Source organism: Saccoglossus kowalevskii, chromosome 5, assembly GCF_978046115.1.
Source record: "Saccoglossus kowalevskii chromosome 5, keSacKowa6.1, whole genome shotgun sequence".
Taxonomy (NCBI): Eukaryota; Metazoa; Hemichordata; class Enteropneusta; family Harrimaniidae; genus Saccoglossus; species Saccoglossus kowalevskii.
Window position 1 is genome coordinate 41,702,525 of NC_140645.1, and position 18,612 is coordinate 41,721,136.

Genomic DNA, 18,612 nt, shown 5'->3' on the forward strand with positions numbered 1-18,612 from the left:
CTCCATTTCCTACTGTCCATACCCTGTAACTCCATTTCCTACTGTCCATACCCTGTAACTCCATTTCCTACTGTCCATACCCTGTAACTCCATTTCCTACTGTCCATACCCTGTAACTCCATTTCCTACTGTCCATACCCTGTAACTCCATTTCCTACTGTCCATACCATGCAACTCCATTTCCTACTGTCCATACCCTGTAACTCCATTTCCTACTGTCCATACCCTGTAACTCCATTTCCTACTGTCCATACCCTGTAACTCCATTTCCTACTGTCCATGCCCTGTAACTCCATTTCCTACTGTCCATGCCCTGTAACTCCATTTCCTACTGTCCATACCCTGTAACTCCATTTCCTACTGTCCATACCCTGTAACTCCATTTCCTACTGTCCATACCCTGTAACTCCATTTCCTACTGTCCATACCCTGTAACTCCATTTCCTACTGTCCATACCCTGTAACTCCATTTCCTACTGTCCATACCCTGTAACTCCATTTCCTACTGTCCATGCCCTGTAACTCCATTTCCTACTGTCCATGCCCTGTAACTCCATTTCCTACTGTCCATGCCCTGTAACTCCATTTCCTACTGTCCATACCCTGTAACTCCATTTCCTACTGTCCATGCCCTGTAACTCCATTTCCTACTGTCCATACCCTGTAACTCCATTTCCTACTGTCCATACCCTGTAACTCCATTTCCTACTGTCCATACCCTGTAACTCCATTTCCTACTGTCCATACCCTGTAACTCCATTTCCTACTGTCCATACCCTGTAACTCCATTTCCTACTGTCCATACCCTGTAACTCCATTTCCTACTGTCCATACCATGCAACTCCATTTCCTACTGTCCATACCCTGTAACTCCATTTCCTACTGTCCATACCCTATAACTCCATTTCCTACTGTCCATACCCTGTAACTCCATTTCCTACTCTCCATGCCCTGTAACTCCATTTCCTACTGTCCATACCCTGTAACTCCATTTCCTACTGTCCATACCCTGTAACTCCATTTCCTACTGTCCATACCCTGTACCGGTAACTCCATTTCCTACTGTCCATACCCTGTAACTCCATTTCCTACTGTCCATACCCTGTAACTCCATTTCCCACTGTCCATACCCTGTAACTCCATTTCCTACTGTCCATACCCTGTAACTCCATTTCCTACTGTCCATACCCTGTAACTCCATTTCCTACTGTCCATACCCTGTAACTCCATTTCCTACTGTCCATACCCTGTAACTCCATTTCCTACTGTCCATGCCCACAGACAGTATTTTTTAAAGGGCAGTGACCATGTCCACAAGTGTGAGATTTGTGTTGATAAAATATGATTTTCCTTAAATCTAATGCATCCTCCTAAGGCCAACATGAATGCAAGTTTTGAACAAAGTACGATGTACACTAAATATCAACTTTGACCCTTTAGAGTATCCTTCAGCAAAGATTGCATATCTCTCCACATTAAATTAGCAGCTGTCTGTATCCAAGGTGATCAGATCGACTCACCTGAGCAATGAGTACATAACCCTCCAAATTAAATAAGCAACTGTCTGTTTCCAATGTAACCAGGCTGACTCACCTGAGCAAAAAGTGCATATCCTTCTGCACAATTTGGAAAATCTTTTATAACTTTTTCAAAAGCATTCATTGCTGCCTGTAACTGCATGGGACTTCGTTGTGCAAAGGCGGCACGATACATTGCATAACAGTGTTGTGCTTGGGCCAAGGCAAAGCCTGGGTTTAGAGACACACATTTCTCAAAGTCTTTGAGTGCTTCATCAACTCGGTCCAAAAGAACATTTAGCTGAAATTAAAAGATTATTGATTATAATAACAATAACAAATTATGGCTAAATACAACAAGCTATGCATAGCACAGTCCCTGTTAGTTATCAAATTTAAGATATATAGTTTTGTTTATACATGTAGTAATATAATTTTAACATAAACATGACAGAGTTATGAGTATGATGTTTGAATATAATCAGTAAGGCATGTCTAAGATACAGGATGCATGCACGAACGGACGGACGGACGGATGGATACCACCCTTTTGGCACCAGTTTGGTCAAATGTGTATAAATGCCAAAATGACAGTAGAAGCTCACATATTTTCCACACTGACATTTTCTATTTAGTCTAGACAATACAAACATCTGTTGACAAACTTCAACCAGGAAATTATTACGTAACTGTATTTTTATCAATTGATTAATTAATTAATCAACCTCTATTTATAGACCACCTTTCTATAAATGACAATTTCTTTAAACTATGTTGGGTGATTGCTATACACTGATTTCTTACCTGTCCTCTATGATGGTAGATGTCTGCATTTTCTGGATCGATACGTACAGCCTGCGCGAAGTCATTGAGCGCTTCTGTTGAGTTACCTTGTTGCATATACATACTCCCTCTTTTGATTAATGCATTTACTCTTAACTGAAAAATGAAATGTACATGTTAGCCAGTTGAAAATTCACAGCAGCATTTTTTGTAAATTATTGTTACTGCTATTATAATCAAAGATATATCTATAAATAGCATAAATCATTAATATTAATTTTAACTGAATAATGCAAAAAGATGATTATGAAAATAAAAATACATGGCCTTAGATATCATGAATAACTAAATATTTACAGTGGTTAGCACAGGCTTAGGAACGCCCAAACTTGTTAAGAATATACAAAAATCTTCAGTTATTTTAACTATGATACATGTTAAGTTTTATGTCTCTACAACTATAACAAAGCAAAATCAGAAAGTGCAAATTGCAGAATAACAGCAAGTAGCTCAGAGTCTCATAGTTAGTTTATTTTTTGCTCAAGAACAATTTTCCTAGATGTGCTCGCATTGATTGTTGTGTTGGAAGTGTACAAGTCCAAGTGAATAATTATGAATATAATAGTAAATTGTTCAAGTGGATATAGAATACAATGGTGTTTTGGGCACTTAGCCTGAACTAGGACCAGGTCTTACAAACAGGACAGATTTAATCCATACATATAATTTCATAGCCTGTGCTAAGCGTTCATGCAAATGCTTTTATTCATTGGTTGTGAATGCAGGGATAATTCAGTGAAAATAAAATCCAGCAAATATATCTTTTCCCAATATTTCACATCCAACAATCAGCAAAAATTCAAAACACCTAAAAATCATGTGCATCAGAAACCCGTCATACCATCAGATATATTGTCAAAATTTTGTGTTGTTTTGATGATGAACAACTATTGTAAAATGCTTTATTTTCGCTATTTTTGCTGAAGAATCCTTTTTTCCTATATTTTATATTCAACTCACCAACAATCAGTGAAAAAAATGCAGAACACCCAAAAAGTTTTTTCAGTGAAAATTAATCCTGGCTAAAATAAAGTATTTTACAGTAGTTGGAATTATATTTATTGTGGTAGAATGAACTATATATATTGCATATCATGTGCACAATGTGAGTCAAGTTCAACAGAAAACATCCGAGAATTTTTGATGGGTTGAAAAAGTTTCATTTCTGACAATTCATTCACAGTAATGATAAGTATAAACTCAACCAAAGGTTTCTACTGGTCTGCTAAAGTCAGCATGTCATTATTGCATATTTTGGAAATTACATTCATGTTTTTTTCAAGACCTTGAAAATGTAAAAATGACAAGCCATGCATGGCACAGTCCCCGTTTATAGTTATCAAATTTAAGATATATAGTTTTGTTTATAGTAATATAGCTGGAATATAAACATGTCAGAAATATGATTATGATGATTGTTTAACATTAAAATGATTGACATTTGTATCTGATCATCAAACAAGTACTTGTCCACATTGAGAGATATTGCTCTGGAACAGCATTAATTAAAACAAAATCAGCCATTTTGAATACATGTATATATCTATAACATGATGTATAATGAATACCGTTAAAGTCCTAATATAAACCGCATCTGTATTACTAACCGCACCCTCAATTTTCACTTCAGAGACCTCTTGGCCGTGCGAAAAATTGAAAACTGGAAAAGTACATAATACTAACCGCACCCCCTTCTTGGCCTTGAACCCCCAAAAAAGTAAAAATTGATTTTGAGCAAAAAAATTGTCTTGTGTTTTTTTTTTCTTGCGTACTGTTCGAACTTTATTTTTATGTCTTTGTATGTCTAAGTGTTAAAATGTTAGAAGCTATTGAACGTCAATACAAATGAAAGTGTTATATTTTATCACCAATTAATTGTCAGTCAAAATGTGTATTGGTTATGAATGCCTAATAAATAGATGCTAAACGTCAACATTTGGTCGTCATCCGCAAGTTAAAAGTGTGTTTTTCATAAAAAAACAGCTGGGTTGTCTGTCTCGTCTCAAAAGAGTAATTGAGTGACATCGGAGAATCATGACGATTGCCAAACTTCCACATACCCGGGTTCTGGCCGTAGTTGACGATCGCCAAACTTCCACATACCCGGGTTTCCATGTTCTGATCACCATACTTTTCATGTACGGCTAAAAACCAGAAAATCGTAAAAAAAATACCCTTCTTCGTCCATATAATCATCCCAGTGAACCATGTGTCACGGAACTCGTCACAGGACGCCATTTTATTTGAAACAAAAACATGTTGTCATCATTTGCATAGGTCAACTTTGACGTCACTGAGGAACGTTTGTTCTTTGGAGTCAACTATGGCTACACCAATGAGAATGCCAGATCCACGCATACCATTCTATTTATTTGACACAACAGTAACGATACAATCAAAACAAAAACATTGCTATATAGCTAGGAAACATGTGCCGATCTTTGTTCAGAATGTAACTGCATTTATTGCCAGGCTAAAAATCATACCCAAACTACAATCATTTGAAAAAAAAGAATATCCTTGAATAAAATTTATTATTTCATAGCGGGATTAATCTAGCGTTAGGTGTACACTGTATAGTAATGAGAACTGCCGGGCCCGGGACAAGCGCTACCTTACACGGTGCTTTTATTTTAATACATTGTAACAGAGTGGAATAGTTGTCTCAAAGTGTTTGAGAGAATCAATCTGCATTTACCTCAAGGGCTACATTTGTAGAGAATTTATTAAGAGTAATAAAGACAAGCAGCCTATCGGCTGAGATAGCTCCGCTGTTAGCAATGCACATTTCAATTAAAGAACTGAAGAAATCATTAGAAAATGAACAATATGAATAGTATCAAAGCAATCGGACTTACAGTTTTTAACAAGAAGTCGAAAATATCACTTTTTACCAAAAATTACAAAAATATTCACCAAAATAAATTTTAATTAGAGAATTGAAGATATCATCACAAAACGAACAAATCTGAGAGAGGTCCACATGTAGTACCTATATATGTAATATCAAAGCAATCGGACTTGCGGTTTTTAACAAGAAGTCAAAAATATCACTTTTTACCAAAAATGACAAAAATATTCACCAAAATTAGAGAATTGAAGATATCATCACAAAATGAACAAATCTGAGAGAGGTCCACATGTAGTACTATATATGTAGTATCAAAGCAATTGGACTTGCGGTTTTTAACAAGAAGTCGAAAATATCAGTTTTTACCAAAAATGACAAAAATATTCACCAAAATTAAAGTATTAAAGATATCATTACAAAATTAACAAATCTGAGAGAGGTCCACATGTAGTACCTATAGATGTAATATCAAAGCAATTGCACTTGCGGTTTTTAACAAGAAGTCAAAAATATCATTTTTTACCAAAAATGACAAAAATATTCACCAAAATTAGAGAATTAAAGATATCAACATGAAATGAACAAACCTAAGAGAGGTCTATCCAAGGTACATATACACCAAGTATCAAAGCATTTAGGCTTGTAGTTTTCAAGAAGAAGTCGAAAAAGTAAAACATTGACACGGACGACGACGACGGACAATCACTCATATTATAAGCTCCGCTCGACAAAGTCGACAGCGGAGCTAATAATAGTAGTAATAAAACTTTAAAATTCTAGTTGTTGTCAATGCTTCAACACGTGATTATCGTCTTATTATTGATACCAACAGCAGTAGCCAGTTGACTTTGATCATCAAAGGATTCGCTGCAACCGCCAGAGCCACTGCACCATTTACAAGTTTATGATATTTTATTGTATTGAGAGTACCAGTATTGTTTGAGTAATAATGAGATGCAAAATCATTCCATAAAAGCAGGGTTTTGGGGATAGCAAATTCACTTATCTCATGTTCTACTGACCTGAGTACATTGCAATCGCTACAATATTATTATTACTACGCTTTATCTATTGCCAAATTATTTTCAAATATGCCGAAGGATACAAAACCAAGTGGCAGTCGCAGACGCGCAGCTAATGACCTATCATGCAAGTTGAAGGTTGTTTCAACTGCTTTCGAGTGGGGCAACAACAGAAAGACTGCTGAGCATTACGGTCTAAATGAAAGACAGGTTCGTGATTGGATCAAGCAAAAAGACAAACTTGCAGTGAGATCAAAATCGGCTAAACGTCTAGCAGGCGGAGGTCGGTCTGTCACTGACAAGGAAGCAGACAGCAGTTTATTGCAATGGTTTGAAAACCAGCGTAAAAATGGCAATGGAGTCACCGGGAAGCAGCTACAACGCCAGACACTCAGAGCGTAGAGCAGTAAAAATTTCAAGGCATCAGAGGGCTGGTTGAGATGTTTCAAACATCACCACACTTTGTCGACCCATCAAAGGACATCAATCGGACAAAAGTTACCGCCAGATTATGAAGAAAAAAAAATCACGCCATTTCATCGCTACGTTACCGACTTCGACAACAACACAATTACCCACTATCCAACATATTCAACTTTGACGAAACGCCATTGCGCTTCGATATGCCTGGAAATCACACACTAGACCATAAGGGTGCTCAGACTGTACATATAAAAACGACAGGAAATGAGAAAAAGGGTTTCACGGTAGTGTTAAAAGTTGCTGCAGATGGTACCAAGCTGAAACCGGTGATCATATTTAAAGGGAAGCGTGATCAGTCTCACTTGTCAACTGGAAGCGTTCAAGTTCAAGTACATCCCAAGGGATATACCGGTATTGATGAACCAGGTAAGGTTTTTTTTCATTACAAATAAAAGTATAGTACCGATATTCTATTTTTAGAGCATACGTTATTCACTGGGAAATCTGGGTAGAATGACCGGATGTTTCAGTTACCGGTACTCCAACATATACTCGTATGTTCTTTGGGCATTGCTTGATTGGGGCGCCATATGACGTCCTGTATGTAAATTAGGTCGTCTGCATGAACCGCATGCCTTTTTTGTAGTTCGGAACTTATTTTGTCTTTTTGTTTATTTCTAGGCTGTCTTGACTGCATACGACACACATTTCCACATCGCGACGACGAAAGTAGAAGACTGCTAATATGGGACTCTTGCTCGGTTCACCTGACGGCAAAAGTAAAGGCTGCACTGACAGAGAGAAACGTCGACATAGCGGTAATTCCTGGCGGCATTACTTCACTCCTTCAGCCTCTTGACGTCGGAATGAATCGGCCAGTAAAAGACAGCTTGCACAACTTATGGGATTTGTGGATGAAGGAAGGACATGCCAAATTTACTCCTGCTGGAAAACGTAAATGTGCGAGTAGAGATTTGATCGTGGACTGGGTCGACGGATTGTGGTCCGAAACTACTGTGAAACAATCTTTCCTGAAAGGTGGCATCTCCAACAATTTAGACGGGACAGAAGACGACATGATTTCGCTAATTAACGCTAATTTGTTTGACAGCGACAGTGACGACGTCGAATAGTATGAAGAAACCAGACGAAACAAACAGCCCTTTTCAGAGCTAACAAATCTCAACTGTTCGAGGTGAACTCCCAACAACAGCCCTTTTCAGGGCCAACACATATTCCAAAAAGAGATATACCGTAAACCACTGTGTCTATATACATGTATATATATATATATATTCATTGTTTTTGTATTCCATGTGTCATCTTGTAAACTTGTATGTGTTCTTGTAACCATAGAAAACTGTTTTGCAATTCCAATGATTCCTATTCAGTTTTTGTGCAAACTTTGTAAAATCCACACAATACCATAATAACCACTAAGCTAAGTGGCTTTGTATCCTTAACTTACCATTTTATCAGCACTTTCCATATCAATAACATCATCTAAGCCAGGTTTACCAAGATTGGCCTGTCCTTTTAGCATATAGAAAGTGGCTCTCATCAACACAGCATGAGCCATACATGGTCCCTCACTATCAATCTCTTTTGTACATTCATCAATTATTTTGTCATAATCTTCATTATCAAAGTATTCTCTGGCTTTTCTGTATCCACTGAAAATAGAACAGAGAAAATGGTGATACAGGATGAATAATGATAAACAGGTCAGTTTAATTACAAGCAGCCTGTCGGCTGAGATAGCTCCACTGTTAGCAATACACATTTCAATTAAAGAACTGAAGATATCATTAGAAAATGAACAATATGTATTGTATCAAAGCAATCAGACTTAACAAGAAGTCGAAAATATCACTTTTTACCAAAATGACAAAAATATTCATCAAAATTAGAGAATTAAAGATATCACAAAATGAACAAAGCTGAGAGAGGTCCACATGTAGTACCTATCTATGTAATATCAAAGCAATCAGACTTGCGTTTTTTTACAAGAAGTTGAAAGTATTTGAAAACATTCTGACTTGCAGTTTCGAAGAAGAAGATGACTTTGTCAACAGCGAAGCTAAAAACTACACAAATGAAGTCTACAAACAACAACAACAACAACAACAAATAAATAATACCCTGGTAAATAGAACAAATATAAATACCTGGATTTTGGAGTTTCCACACTTTCATCTTTGTCCTTATCTTCATCATCGTTGTCACCCTCTACTTTTTCATCTTCTCCATCAGTCTCATTCTTTACATCCTCTACCAATTCCACGTCTTGTGCGTCTTTTTCAATGTCTACTTTATCAATGCTCTTTGTTTTCTCAACAGGTAAACTTTCTAATGGTTGTGTTGTGATATCTTGCGCAAATGAGGAAAAGTATGACTTGATAAATTGCTTGGAAGGCATCGAAGGTGTGCGGGTCTGCAAAACAATATGTGATACAAACATTTGGAAGATTTATTTCAATTGAAGTGCAAGATCCAGGATGTCATATTCTGTTAAAATTCAAAACATAGGATGTTTAACAATGCTTTAAACACATAAATGTTGAACAATCAGATGAGATCGGCATTTTTCAAACAATGCATTATTTTGTTTTGAAATTGATCATGTCCTGTCAATTTGTTTTGAAATTGATCATGTCCTGTCAATTTGTTTTTTAATACTGATGCAGACATTTGTTTTAGTATTTTTATTTTAAATATTTGTAAAGGAAAAAAAATTGTGACTGACAAGAAAGTTAATTTTTACTAATATTCTGACAAAAACTGACTAAAAATATTTTTTTTTGGGGGGGGGGGTCTTATAACCCAATTTAGTTTCAATCACACTGTTACATTGGACTGTTTTTTATTAATTTGTGGCAGGAGACAACTTATAAATGGTAGTGAATAGTTTAACACATAGAATTTCATAAGTATGTTATAAACCTAAAAATTTACTAAAAATAGTTCTTACAGAATATTTCTTCTTTGCTTTTTCTTTTCCCATATCTTTGAGTACTTTGTCGGCAAGTAGCATACTGTTCTGGTTTTGGAATCCTTCTAAAATACAGGTAGCTGTTACATCTGAAGTGGGATAAAGTCTTTATAGAGTTAATGGAAAAGAAGGTTGGAGAACATTTTATCAGATTTTCTTTGAAATTTCTTTATATCAATTAATGTAAACAATTTTCCCAGAGAGAAAGCTTATATCATGAAGTTCTTTAGAAGTGAACTGCTCACTGGGGTCTTGAGACAAAGGAGACAAAAGGAAACGACTTTTCATTCTTAATATTGTCCTTAAAACAATAAAACCAAAACTATAGATGGGTATTCTCAGGGATATGTTTAAACAAGGGAACAGGAGGGCAGCACCCTCCTGCATGGCCATGCGCCCCCTTACCCTGAGGAGCAGATCTTCTGGCAACCATAAAATTCTGATTGACTAGGGATCACATGTGGCCACAGTCTTCAACTATGACCTGTCTGATAGTAATTATTTTGGCCCCAAGGAAGCCATAGAATGCTCCATTTTAACTTAGAATTATCAAAAACTCCACACTCTGGTAGGGAGAACCCTATCTCCCTCACTTGGTGGCGCCGCTGAATTGCAGTGCTCCCTCTTGCAGTTTTTTTTTCAAGAAAAAACCCTGAGAATGCACTTTAATTACCAACCAACCAGCAAGACAAGTCAGAACTCTCATATGAAACTTATAAAACACTTTGTAATTGTTAACAAGAATCCTTAACCCTTTTCCGGTCAGGGGAGTTTCAGGCTATCAGGTTAAGTTGGTGAAAAACGGTCATGATTCAATGCACTCCAGTAGCCAGCATCTGTGCATGCTATCCTGCCAGACATTTTTGTAAAAATAGGCCATAGTTAACAGACTGTATCGACTTCAGTTTTTACATTTTTTGCAATCTGTTCGCATACACACTTCATTACCACCATGGACAACAATTTCTCGTATAAAAAAAATCACCATTTTATTTCAATACACATTTTTTACTGTCGTTAAGAATCGATGTTTTGCCCTTTGTACAGTCTCAATAAACATGTGTTAAACATTGAAATAAATATAATTGCTTAATTGAATGCAAGTTCGAAGTAAGAAAAAAAAAACGCGCGAGTAGAGGGATATTTGGGACATGTACGGGGAAAAACGTGTTTGACGTACTTGACCTGTCAGCGTACATTTCAAATTGCAACGTATATTCAACGACTTGAACTACATGTGTAACATATTACAACGTACTTTCTGCGACTTGACTGATGTTATATTCAAGCTCTAATGTATATTAACCGACTTGACTGTACGAGTAAGCCCACACTTACAACATATATTTAACAACTCAAACTGAGACTAAAACGAACAAGAATGTAACTGCAACAACTTGATCGGGGTTACCTTCACACGGCAACGTATATTCACTGACATGACCCGATTAACTAATTAAATATTTCAACGTATATTTAACGACTTGAAACAAAACGTAACTGCAGGGACTTGGCGTGTATATATATATATACAATGTACTCACGCAGAAACGTATTTCAACCGACTAGACCTGATGAACTATCCTGACATTAAAACGTATAAATACCGATTGAGCATGAAACTAAATTAACGATAACGTATTTTCACCAACTCAAACTATTGTACAGTTTGTGATGCTGATAAGTCCCAAATTTATTTGTTGTGCGCCTTTCTTAGTCGTCCACCCTGGTGGGCTTCTCCCATGTGTCTGCCTGATGTCGAGGGCTGCTCTTCCGAACTTCGTGTTTGTGTTCCCACGGTGCGTTTTCCCCTCAGTGCCATGTTGTGATGAAAAGCAGCGAAACATTCACTCGCATGAAGGTGAACTTTACAAATTGGGCATCCTTTCGATGTTTCTGATAATCGGCCACTCGCTGTTTTTCTCCCGTCCTTGCTGCACTGCTTACACGATTTTTGATGCCCGGGTAGTCTGCATATTTCGTGCGAATCCATGTTTTCACTACGAATAAATGACGTGTTACTTGGAAGAGAGCCAACTTCTCTTGTGGATTTTTGAATTCTACTCGAGTGTCCACCAATCAGTTGTTTACCTGTGCAGATATTGAAGAATTTGTGCGTTACTTTAGTCGTGCGATTCAATGCCTTGAAACATTCATAAGCATTGACCAATGCAACATCTATGAGGTAACAGGTCATGCAGATCGACCAATGATTGTTTTTTCTGCCCGTGTGATAGTATTTTCGCCTTTGGTTAGAACGATCCATGCTACCCATGTGATGTCTGGAACATTGTAACGATACAGGCATGTGTCTGTCGTCATCTACTGCTTCTGCCGAAGTAGCCAGTGGGGGATAGACTGTATTTAAAATCAATATTTGCGTGCTGTCATCCTGGTATGCAGTAATATTATTGATAGTGTCGTCCGGTCTAGTTGCTGCTTTCATTTCACCAATTTTCAATTTCAGCTTCTTGCTTTTCCCCTCAGGAATTAATTGTGGCGGCATGGTTTTCCGATTTCGTCTGCTAAAACTACCGACCATGTACACTTTCTTGTCTTGTAATTCAAGGCCTGTGTTAACTGAGGTAAAAAGCGACTCACAGAAAAGAATATGGTTTTTTTCTGTGAGGGGCTGTAACAACCGGTGCACAGTCTTCTTGATTGTCCCAGTTTCTTTCTTTCTTCCCTCATTTGTAGTTTTATATTTCACTCCCAAATACAGTTTAAAGTTCGCAATGTAAGACGTTGTAGAGTCGCACACCTGCCATATTTTGAAGCCATCACGGTCGGGTTTGTGGGGCAATCTCTGCTTAAACATGGACCTTTCCTTGAATCTCACCATACCCTCGTCAATCGAAATTTCCTGTCCCATCTGATAATATCGCCGACAATTTTCGAGTATGTGTTTTAGCCACGGGTTGATTTTGTACAACGGGTCGGCCTCTGATCGTTGACGACGACGTTCAATGTCAGGATCCCGCTGTGGGTTATTTACCGGATCAGCTAAATGATAATAACGCATTAGCATTTGAAATCTGGCCTGAGTCATTACTGATGCAATTCCCATGTTCTGCAGAAAGGGGTCACTCGACCAATAATCGTCGATTGCTGATTTGTGATCAACACCCATACATATCATCACACCAAAGAATGCTTGCATTTCACTGAAATTTGTATTACGCCAGCGGGCATTTAATTTTTTTGCAATGTATTTTTGATGATATTTGGCGTATTTATTAGTCTCGTGGAAGCCAGTTCTATCAGTTCTGGTGGGATAAATTTGTGGAAATATTCTACCTCACGAGCATTGGAAGGCAGTTCGAAAGTTGGTCCAGGTTCGTGTTCAAAAACTGGAAAGGTAAATATATGGCCGTCTTCCTCCGTGGCCATTCTCCATTCACCAGTGCCGGAGGCAACATAATCGAATGTAGCACCAATTTCTGTGTCGGATTCAATTTCAATGTCGCTATCGAGTACAGGTGGGTAACGCTGCTCTAAAAAAATCGTCATTCTCAGCACGATCTTCATCGATTTCTGAATCTGTATCGTCGTCATTTGCAGCTATGAAGTCATCTGGTATTTTGTGTCGTAGTTCACCCGTTTTTTCGTCCAATATAAGTTCATCATCACGCGTGTCCATTGGCGATGCGTGTGCATACACAACACATTTTTTAATAGTTTGTTTTTTGGGGAAACTCGCAAGTGTTGATTGTTCTGTATCGCATACATTTTCTTGTACCATTTCTTTGGTGACATCAACGTTTTGTTGCGTACTCCCTTGGTCGATATGTTCAGGCCCCTGCTTTTCTGCGTTGGCAGTTGGGGCGGATGTCGACGGTTCCGAATCGCAAACATTGTTTTGCAAAAATTGTATCACATCTTCGACGGCACATTGTATTTCAGCGTGACCAACTCCCGTTTCTTCAGCATCTGTTTCGTCGGCAACTGGCGATTCAACCACTTTACGGTTCGTCTTCGATTTACGTTTGCCTCCTGGTTTGCCTCCTAGTTTGCCCCCACAGTCCTTCGAGCGGCTTTCTTCCGTAATCACATGTTCGTTGTCAGAGGAGACAGTCTCCGACTTGCGTTTGTTCTTTTTCTTTTTACGCCTTTTCTTGAGTGGACTATTATCACTGGTGTTCATGGTACGTTCGGCTAGTAACTCACAGACGTCAAATGTTTCCTTTGCTTTGGATTTCTTTCTTTTCCCATGCTTTGCTGGTGAAAAATCTGTCGTAACAATGTCAAACTTATCACTCCCTGTGCCACAGCATGATTGACGTGTTTTCTTCAGTTTCCTTCTTGTTTTCATAAAACACTTCCTATCTGTATAGGACGGCATATTGACGTACGTGTCGGAAAGGAGGCACACAGCGAGTCTGGGCTTTATCTCACTTTCTTCGGCCATGTTTATACTAAACGACCAGATGTCCACAAGACTGCATCTCCCCACAATTTGAATATTTATTGTTATGCAAATAAATACGTTATATTTTCGAACACGGATTGGTTACAATTTGCATACACATGGAATTGCATATGCTAGCTCAGACGGTGAAATCACATTGTCTTGAATATTTCCCACCAGCTGTCCCGGTCATTTTACGTAGATGATTGCCGACATTCCAAGCTCAGCCGTTGGAATCTATTCATTCTAAGTGCTGGGACTATTTGCCAAGCTGGTCAAAATACATTACTACCATTATAATCGTGAATCGTGTCGTTCAAATATGGTTGTAGTGCTGCAGTTTGCAATGTGGTCAAGACGTTGTTTTTTTATGTCGTCGCAAACGTCGCGTTGTGACGGTAAAATAGTGAAATGAGCAGACAAGTGTATAGAATTACATTCTTTATTACTTGGTTAATTTATTTGACTTGACGGAATCAAAAACAAATTCTCTCCCTCCATAATTTCGCAAGTGTAAAATATCAGGTTCCGTACAACGTATTATAAACGCTTGACCGTCTGAGCAACCTAAATAACAGGCCGTTTTTCAACGACTTAACCAGTTAGCTAGCTGGAGTCATGGTAAATTCTAGCATACCCATATTGACGGCGGTTTTTCACTGACTTGACCGGAAAAGGGTTAATAGTTATCTGAATCTTTTCATGAGAACAGACTTTTGAAATCAAGAAACAAGAGAACAAACGTAGACAGGAAGGCACCGACAGCTGATCACTAATATAACTAGTTCTGATTTATTATCTATGATGTTGGGGAATCTTCACCAGCCAAGGTATCTGTTCACTGCTATATATTGGCAGATTCTGTTCATCCAGTTTGATTCAAAATGTTCTCACTTTTGTCATTTTTGTTTTAGACACATACATTATATGCGTGCACAATCATATCTATGTAGTTCAAATACATAGTTATTCCTCTATCTATGTTGACCCACAAAAAAATAAAAGTTATTACTACCCCAGAAATGAATTTGCAAAGAAAATTGGGTCCTACAATTGTCCAGTGATTTTTAGAATGCGTAAGGACACAACTTTAATGACAGGTGTGAAACACTTATGGGAGAATCACACACAGGTTCATAGGAGATGGAGTGAGTATATAAATATACAAATATCTGTAAACTCACCTTCTAAACACTTCATCTTCTCACCCATTTTTTCATACGCTTTGGCTCGTCTGAATAATGCCTTGGTGTATTGTTTATTCAGTTTTAATGCACAAGTACAATCTTCTATCACTTCTTTGTAATTTTTCTATGGAAATACCAAGTTTACGTAATTAATATTTATTTGACAATCAGATCAAAACCCAATTACAGATCTTATATGAGGGGCTGACATGAGAGAAAAGAACCAATCATCACATTGAATTACGCTACTTTGTGGGATGTAGATATCATCTCCACCTGAACAACCCACTCACCCTATGTACAACCCACTAACCTTATGCACAACCTATTCAACCTATGCACAGACCATCCACCCTATGCACTACCAACTCACCATGTGTACAAAACCACTCGCCATATGCACCACCCACTCGACATATGCACCACCCACTCACCCTATGCGCAACCTATGCACAACCCATTCACCCTATGCACAACCCACTCACCAAATGTACAAACCACACACCCTATGCACAACCAAATCACCATATGTACAACCCACTCAACCTATGTACAACCCATTCACCCTATGTACAACCCATTCTCCCTATGCATAATCCATCCACCCTATGCACAATCCATCCACCCTATGCACAATCCATCCACCCTATGCACAATCCATCCACCCTATGCACAATCCATCCACCCTATGCACAATCCATCCACCCTATGCACAATCCATCCACCCTATGCACAATCCATCCACCCTATGCACAATCCATCCACCCTATGCACAACCCACTCACCCTATGCACAATCGATCCACCCTATGCACAATCCATCCACCCTATGCACAATCCATCCACCCTATGCACAATCGATCCACCCTATGCACAATCGATCCACCCTATGCACAATCGATCCACCCTATGCACAATCGATCCACCCTATGCACAATCGATCCACCCTATGCACAAACCATCCACCCTATGCACAATCCGTCCACCCTATGCACAATCCGTCCACCCTATGCACAATCCATCCACCCTATGCACAATCCATCCACCCTATGCACAATCCATCCACCCTATGCACAATCCATCCACCCTATGCACAACCCACTCACCCTATGCACAACCCACTCATCCCATGCACAACCCACTCACCCTATGTACAACCTATCCACCCTATGTACAACCCATCCACCCCTCCAGAACTCACCAACTGTTCATATGCTGCAGCTCTATTCTGGTAGAATGTTGACAAGTCTTTAGTATTTTCCTCTGGACAGATATCTATGGCTGTGGAATAGCATTTAATGGCTTGATCATATTTACCACCTTTGAAGTACTTATTGCCTTTGTTTTTTTCAGACTGGGCTTTCTCGGCAGGACTCTGAAACAAGGACAGACTGAACTTTAATGCAAGAAAATGTGTACGTGTAATATCAATGGTAATTTATTTAATACACAGTTTAACGGGCAAACCCATTAACAGAACTGGAAGTTTTTATTATGCAATTATTTCTACGTTTATCCTCTGTGTTACTGTAATTATACAAAAAAGTGAGAACAGAGATAATTAAAATTTATGCACCATTAAAATGTCAGCTTCTTATTGAATATTAAATGACTTCAATCGCATAGTTGCATGAGCATATCAAGTTTTCAAAGGCATTGTCTACAAATACTACGAAGCGTCCACACAAAAGAACACTGTCGATGCCAACATCGCTATTAGACGTTTATAGAAAAAGGTCAACAAATTCTGGGAAAAGTCAAAATAATGAGAAATATTGCTATAAATTTGTTCATCATATATTCATAAATATTGTAGATGAAAGGAACAAAAATTAAAAATGCCGTAACTCATCCAAAAAATTGACCAAATTGAACAGGAACGACAATGACCGAAAGGTCAAAATTCACGGATTTCATTTCCGGTTAGTTCAGAAAGTAAGCGGCTGTGCGTTATGCACTAGAATGACATTACAAAAAACACATAAAGCAGGTAACTGCGAATGCATTCAGAAATCTTCATGTAAACACGTGTCACACATCCTACAGGTGTAAACCCTAATTCATACCTACAACGAGGTATGTAAAGGGGTCTAAAAACTAACTCTGTGACACAATTGTGCGACTCACCGAATGTTGATTATTGCAGTCTGCAAAAGGGTTGCAGAGTCACTCTGCGAAGAGCATGATTCTTATTGGTTGGTTGGTCGAAAAGCATGAATCACATGGTCGATATTAGTTCTTTATTTACAGTGTAAGGGTTCACCGCATATCTTATAGAAATGTTAAATTTTAAATTGTTATTTCGCTGACTGCTCGAGAACTACGGTAAACAAGTATGTACCGGCGACATGCCGCACTGTTTGATAATCAGCATGCACATGGAAAACAAATTGTGGGACCAAACAAATGTCACATGGTTTACGGTGATTAGACATAAAAAGTGAAATAGTGTAGCGTGCACGTAGACATGAAAAGTGAAATAGTGTCGCGTGCACGTTGGTGTTGCTTCGTCTCGCAACTATGCTCATTAGCATAAGCGGCAGCTTCAAAGTGAGTGGAACGTGAAGTACTTTTCACACGTTCTACAACGAATGTTGTACGTCAGCTTTGACTTGTGAATTTTCGTCTCCAATAAAGTGCAAAAATATTCAATTAAAAGGTTCACTGTTTATGACTATGCTTTATCGATGTAACATTCTTTTTTCATCATTTAGCAAGTATAATTTGTTATGACTATTGTTCACCACTTGAACTCCCAAACAAAGCGTTCAGCTGTTTCTCAGCAATCAATTTCGTTTTATTAAGAATATTAAGAGAATAAAATGTATAGCTATGTGAATGGATTAAAACCACTGCTGTAGATAGAAAACTAAAATGGCAGTGTCAATGGAAAATTAGATGGGTGAGCTCTCTCTGCATAAACGGGAATGATGGCTTTGTTTATTTGGCCGATGTCAACAGATTTTCTGTACTCACTTCCTCATCTGATCACTGCCCCTCAACGGTCTTGCGTATCGGTGTCGTCATCGGTTAAGTAGTTGAAACTCTATTGCTTTAATGCAAATAGACTATAGTTCAACCTCATCGTCCCTTTCGAACCACTTGTGAGTTTGGTCATAATATGACCTAGACTTGCCTGCAGTCTGTTTTGATTAGATGAAACATTATTGAAAAATAAATATAAATTGTGTAAACGAGGGGTGAACACAAAAGTCCTGTAATTTTTCATTGGAATCACAACAGACTGCAGGAAAGTCTAAAATACATGTAGTAAACATGACCCTTAGTCACTGAGTTTCTTTGCCTCGTCTGTCATTTGCGTCTTTGCTTGCTTTCTTTTTATTGTCATTGCGTTAGTAAGATGGTGTTA

General features: G+C 38.2%; 1 protein-coding gene across 1 annotated transcript in view; it reads right to left on the reverse strand.

Annotated features, from left to right (window-relative positions):
- Positions 1-18,612, reverse strand: part of LOC100377143 (mitochondrial import receptor subunit TOM70-like) — a 36,930-nt gene that overhangs the window by 16,584 nt on the left and 1,734 nt on the right. Inside the window, exons 2-8 of the mRNA XM_006823242.3 lie at positions 16,444-16,617; positions 15,241-15,367; positions 9,628-9,737; positions 8,825-9,090; positions 8,125-8,329; positions 2,322-2,456; positions 1,594-1,818 (exon numbers count right to left, since the gene is read on the reverse strand). Of these exons, the coding sequence (XP_006823305.2) occupies positions 1,594-1,818; positions 2,322-2,456; positions 8,125-8,329; positions 8,825-9,090; positions 9,628-9,737; positions 15,241-15,367; positions 16,444-16,617 (1,242 nt within the window). The remainder of the gene's footprint in view (positions 1-1,593; positions 1,819-2,321; positions 2,457-8,124; positions 8,330-8,824; positions 9,091-9,627; positions 9,738-15,240; positions 15,368-16,443; positions 16,618-18,612) is intronic.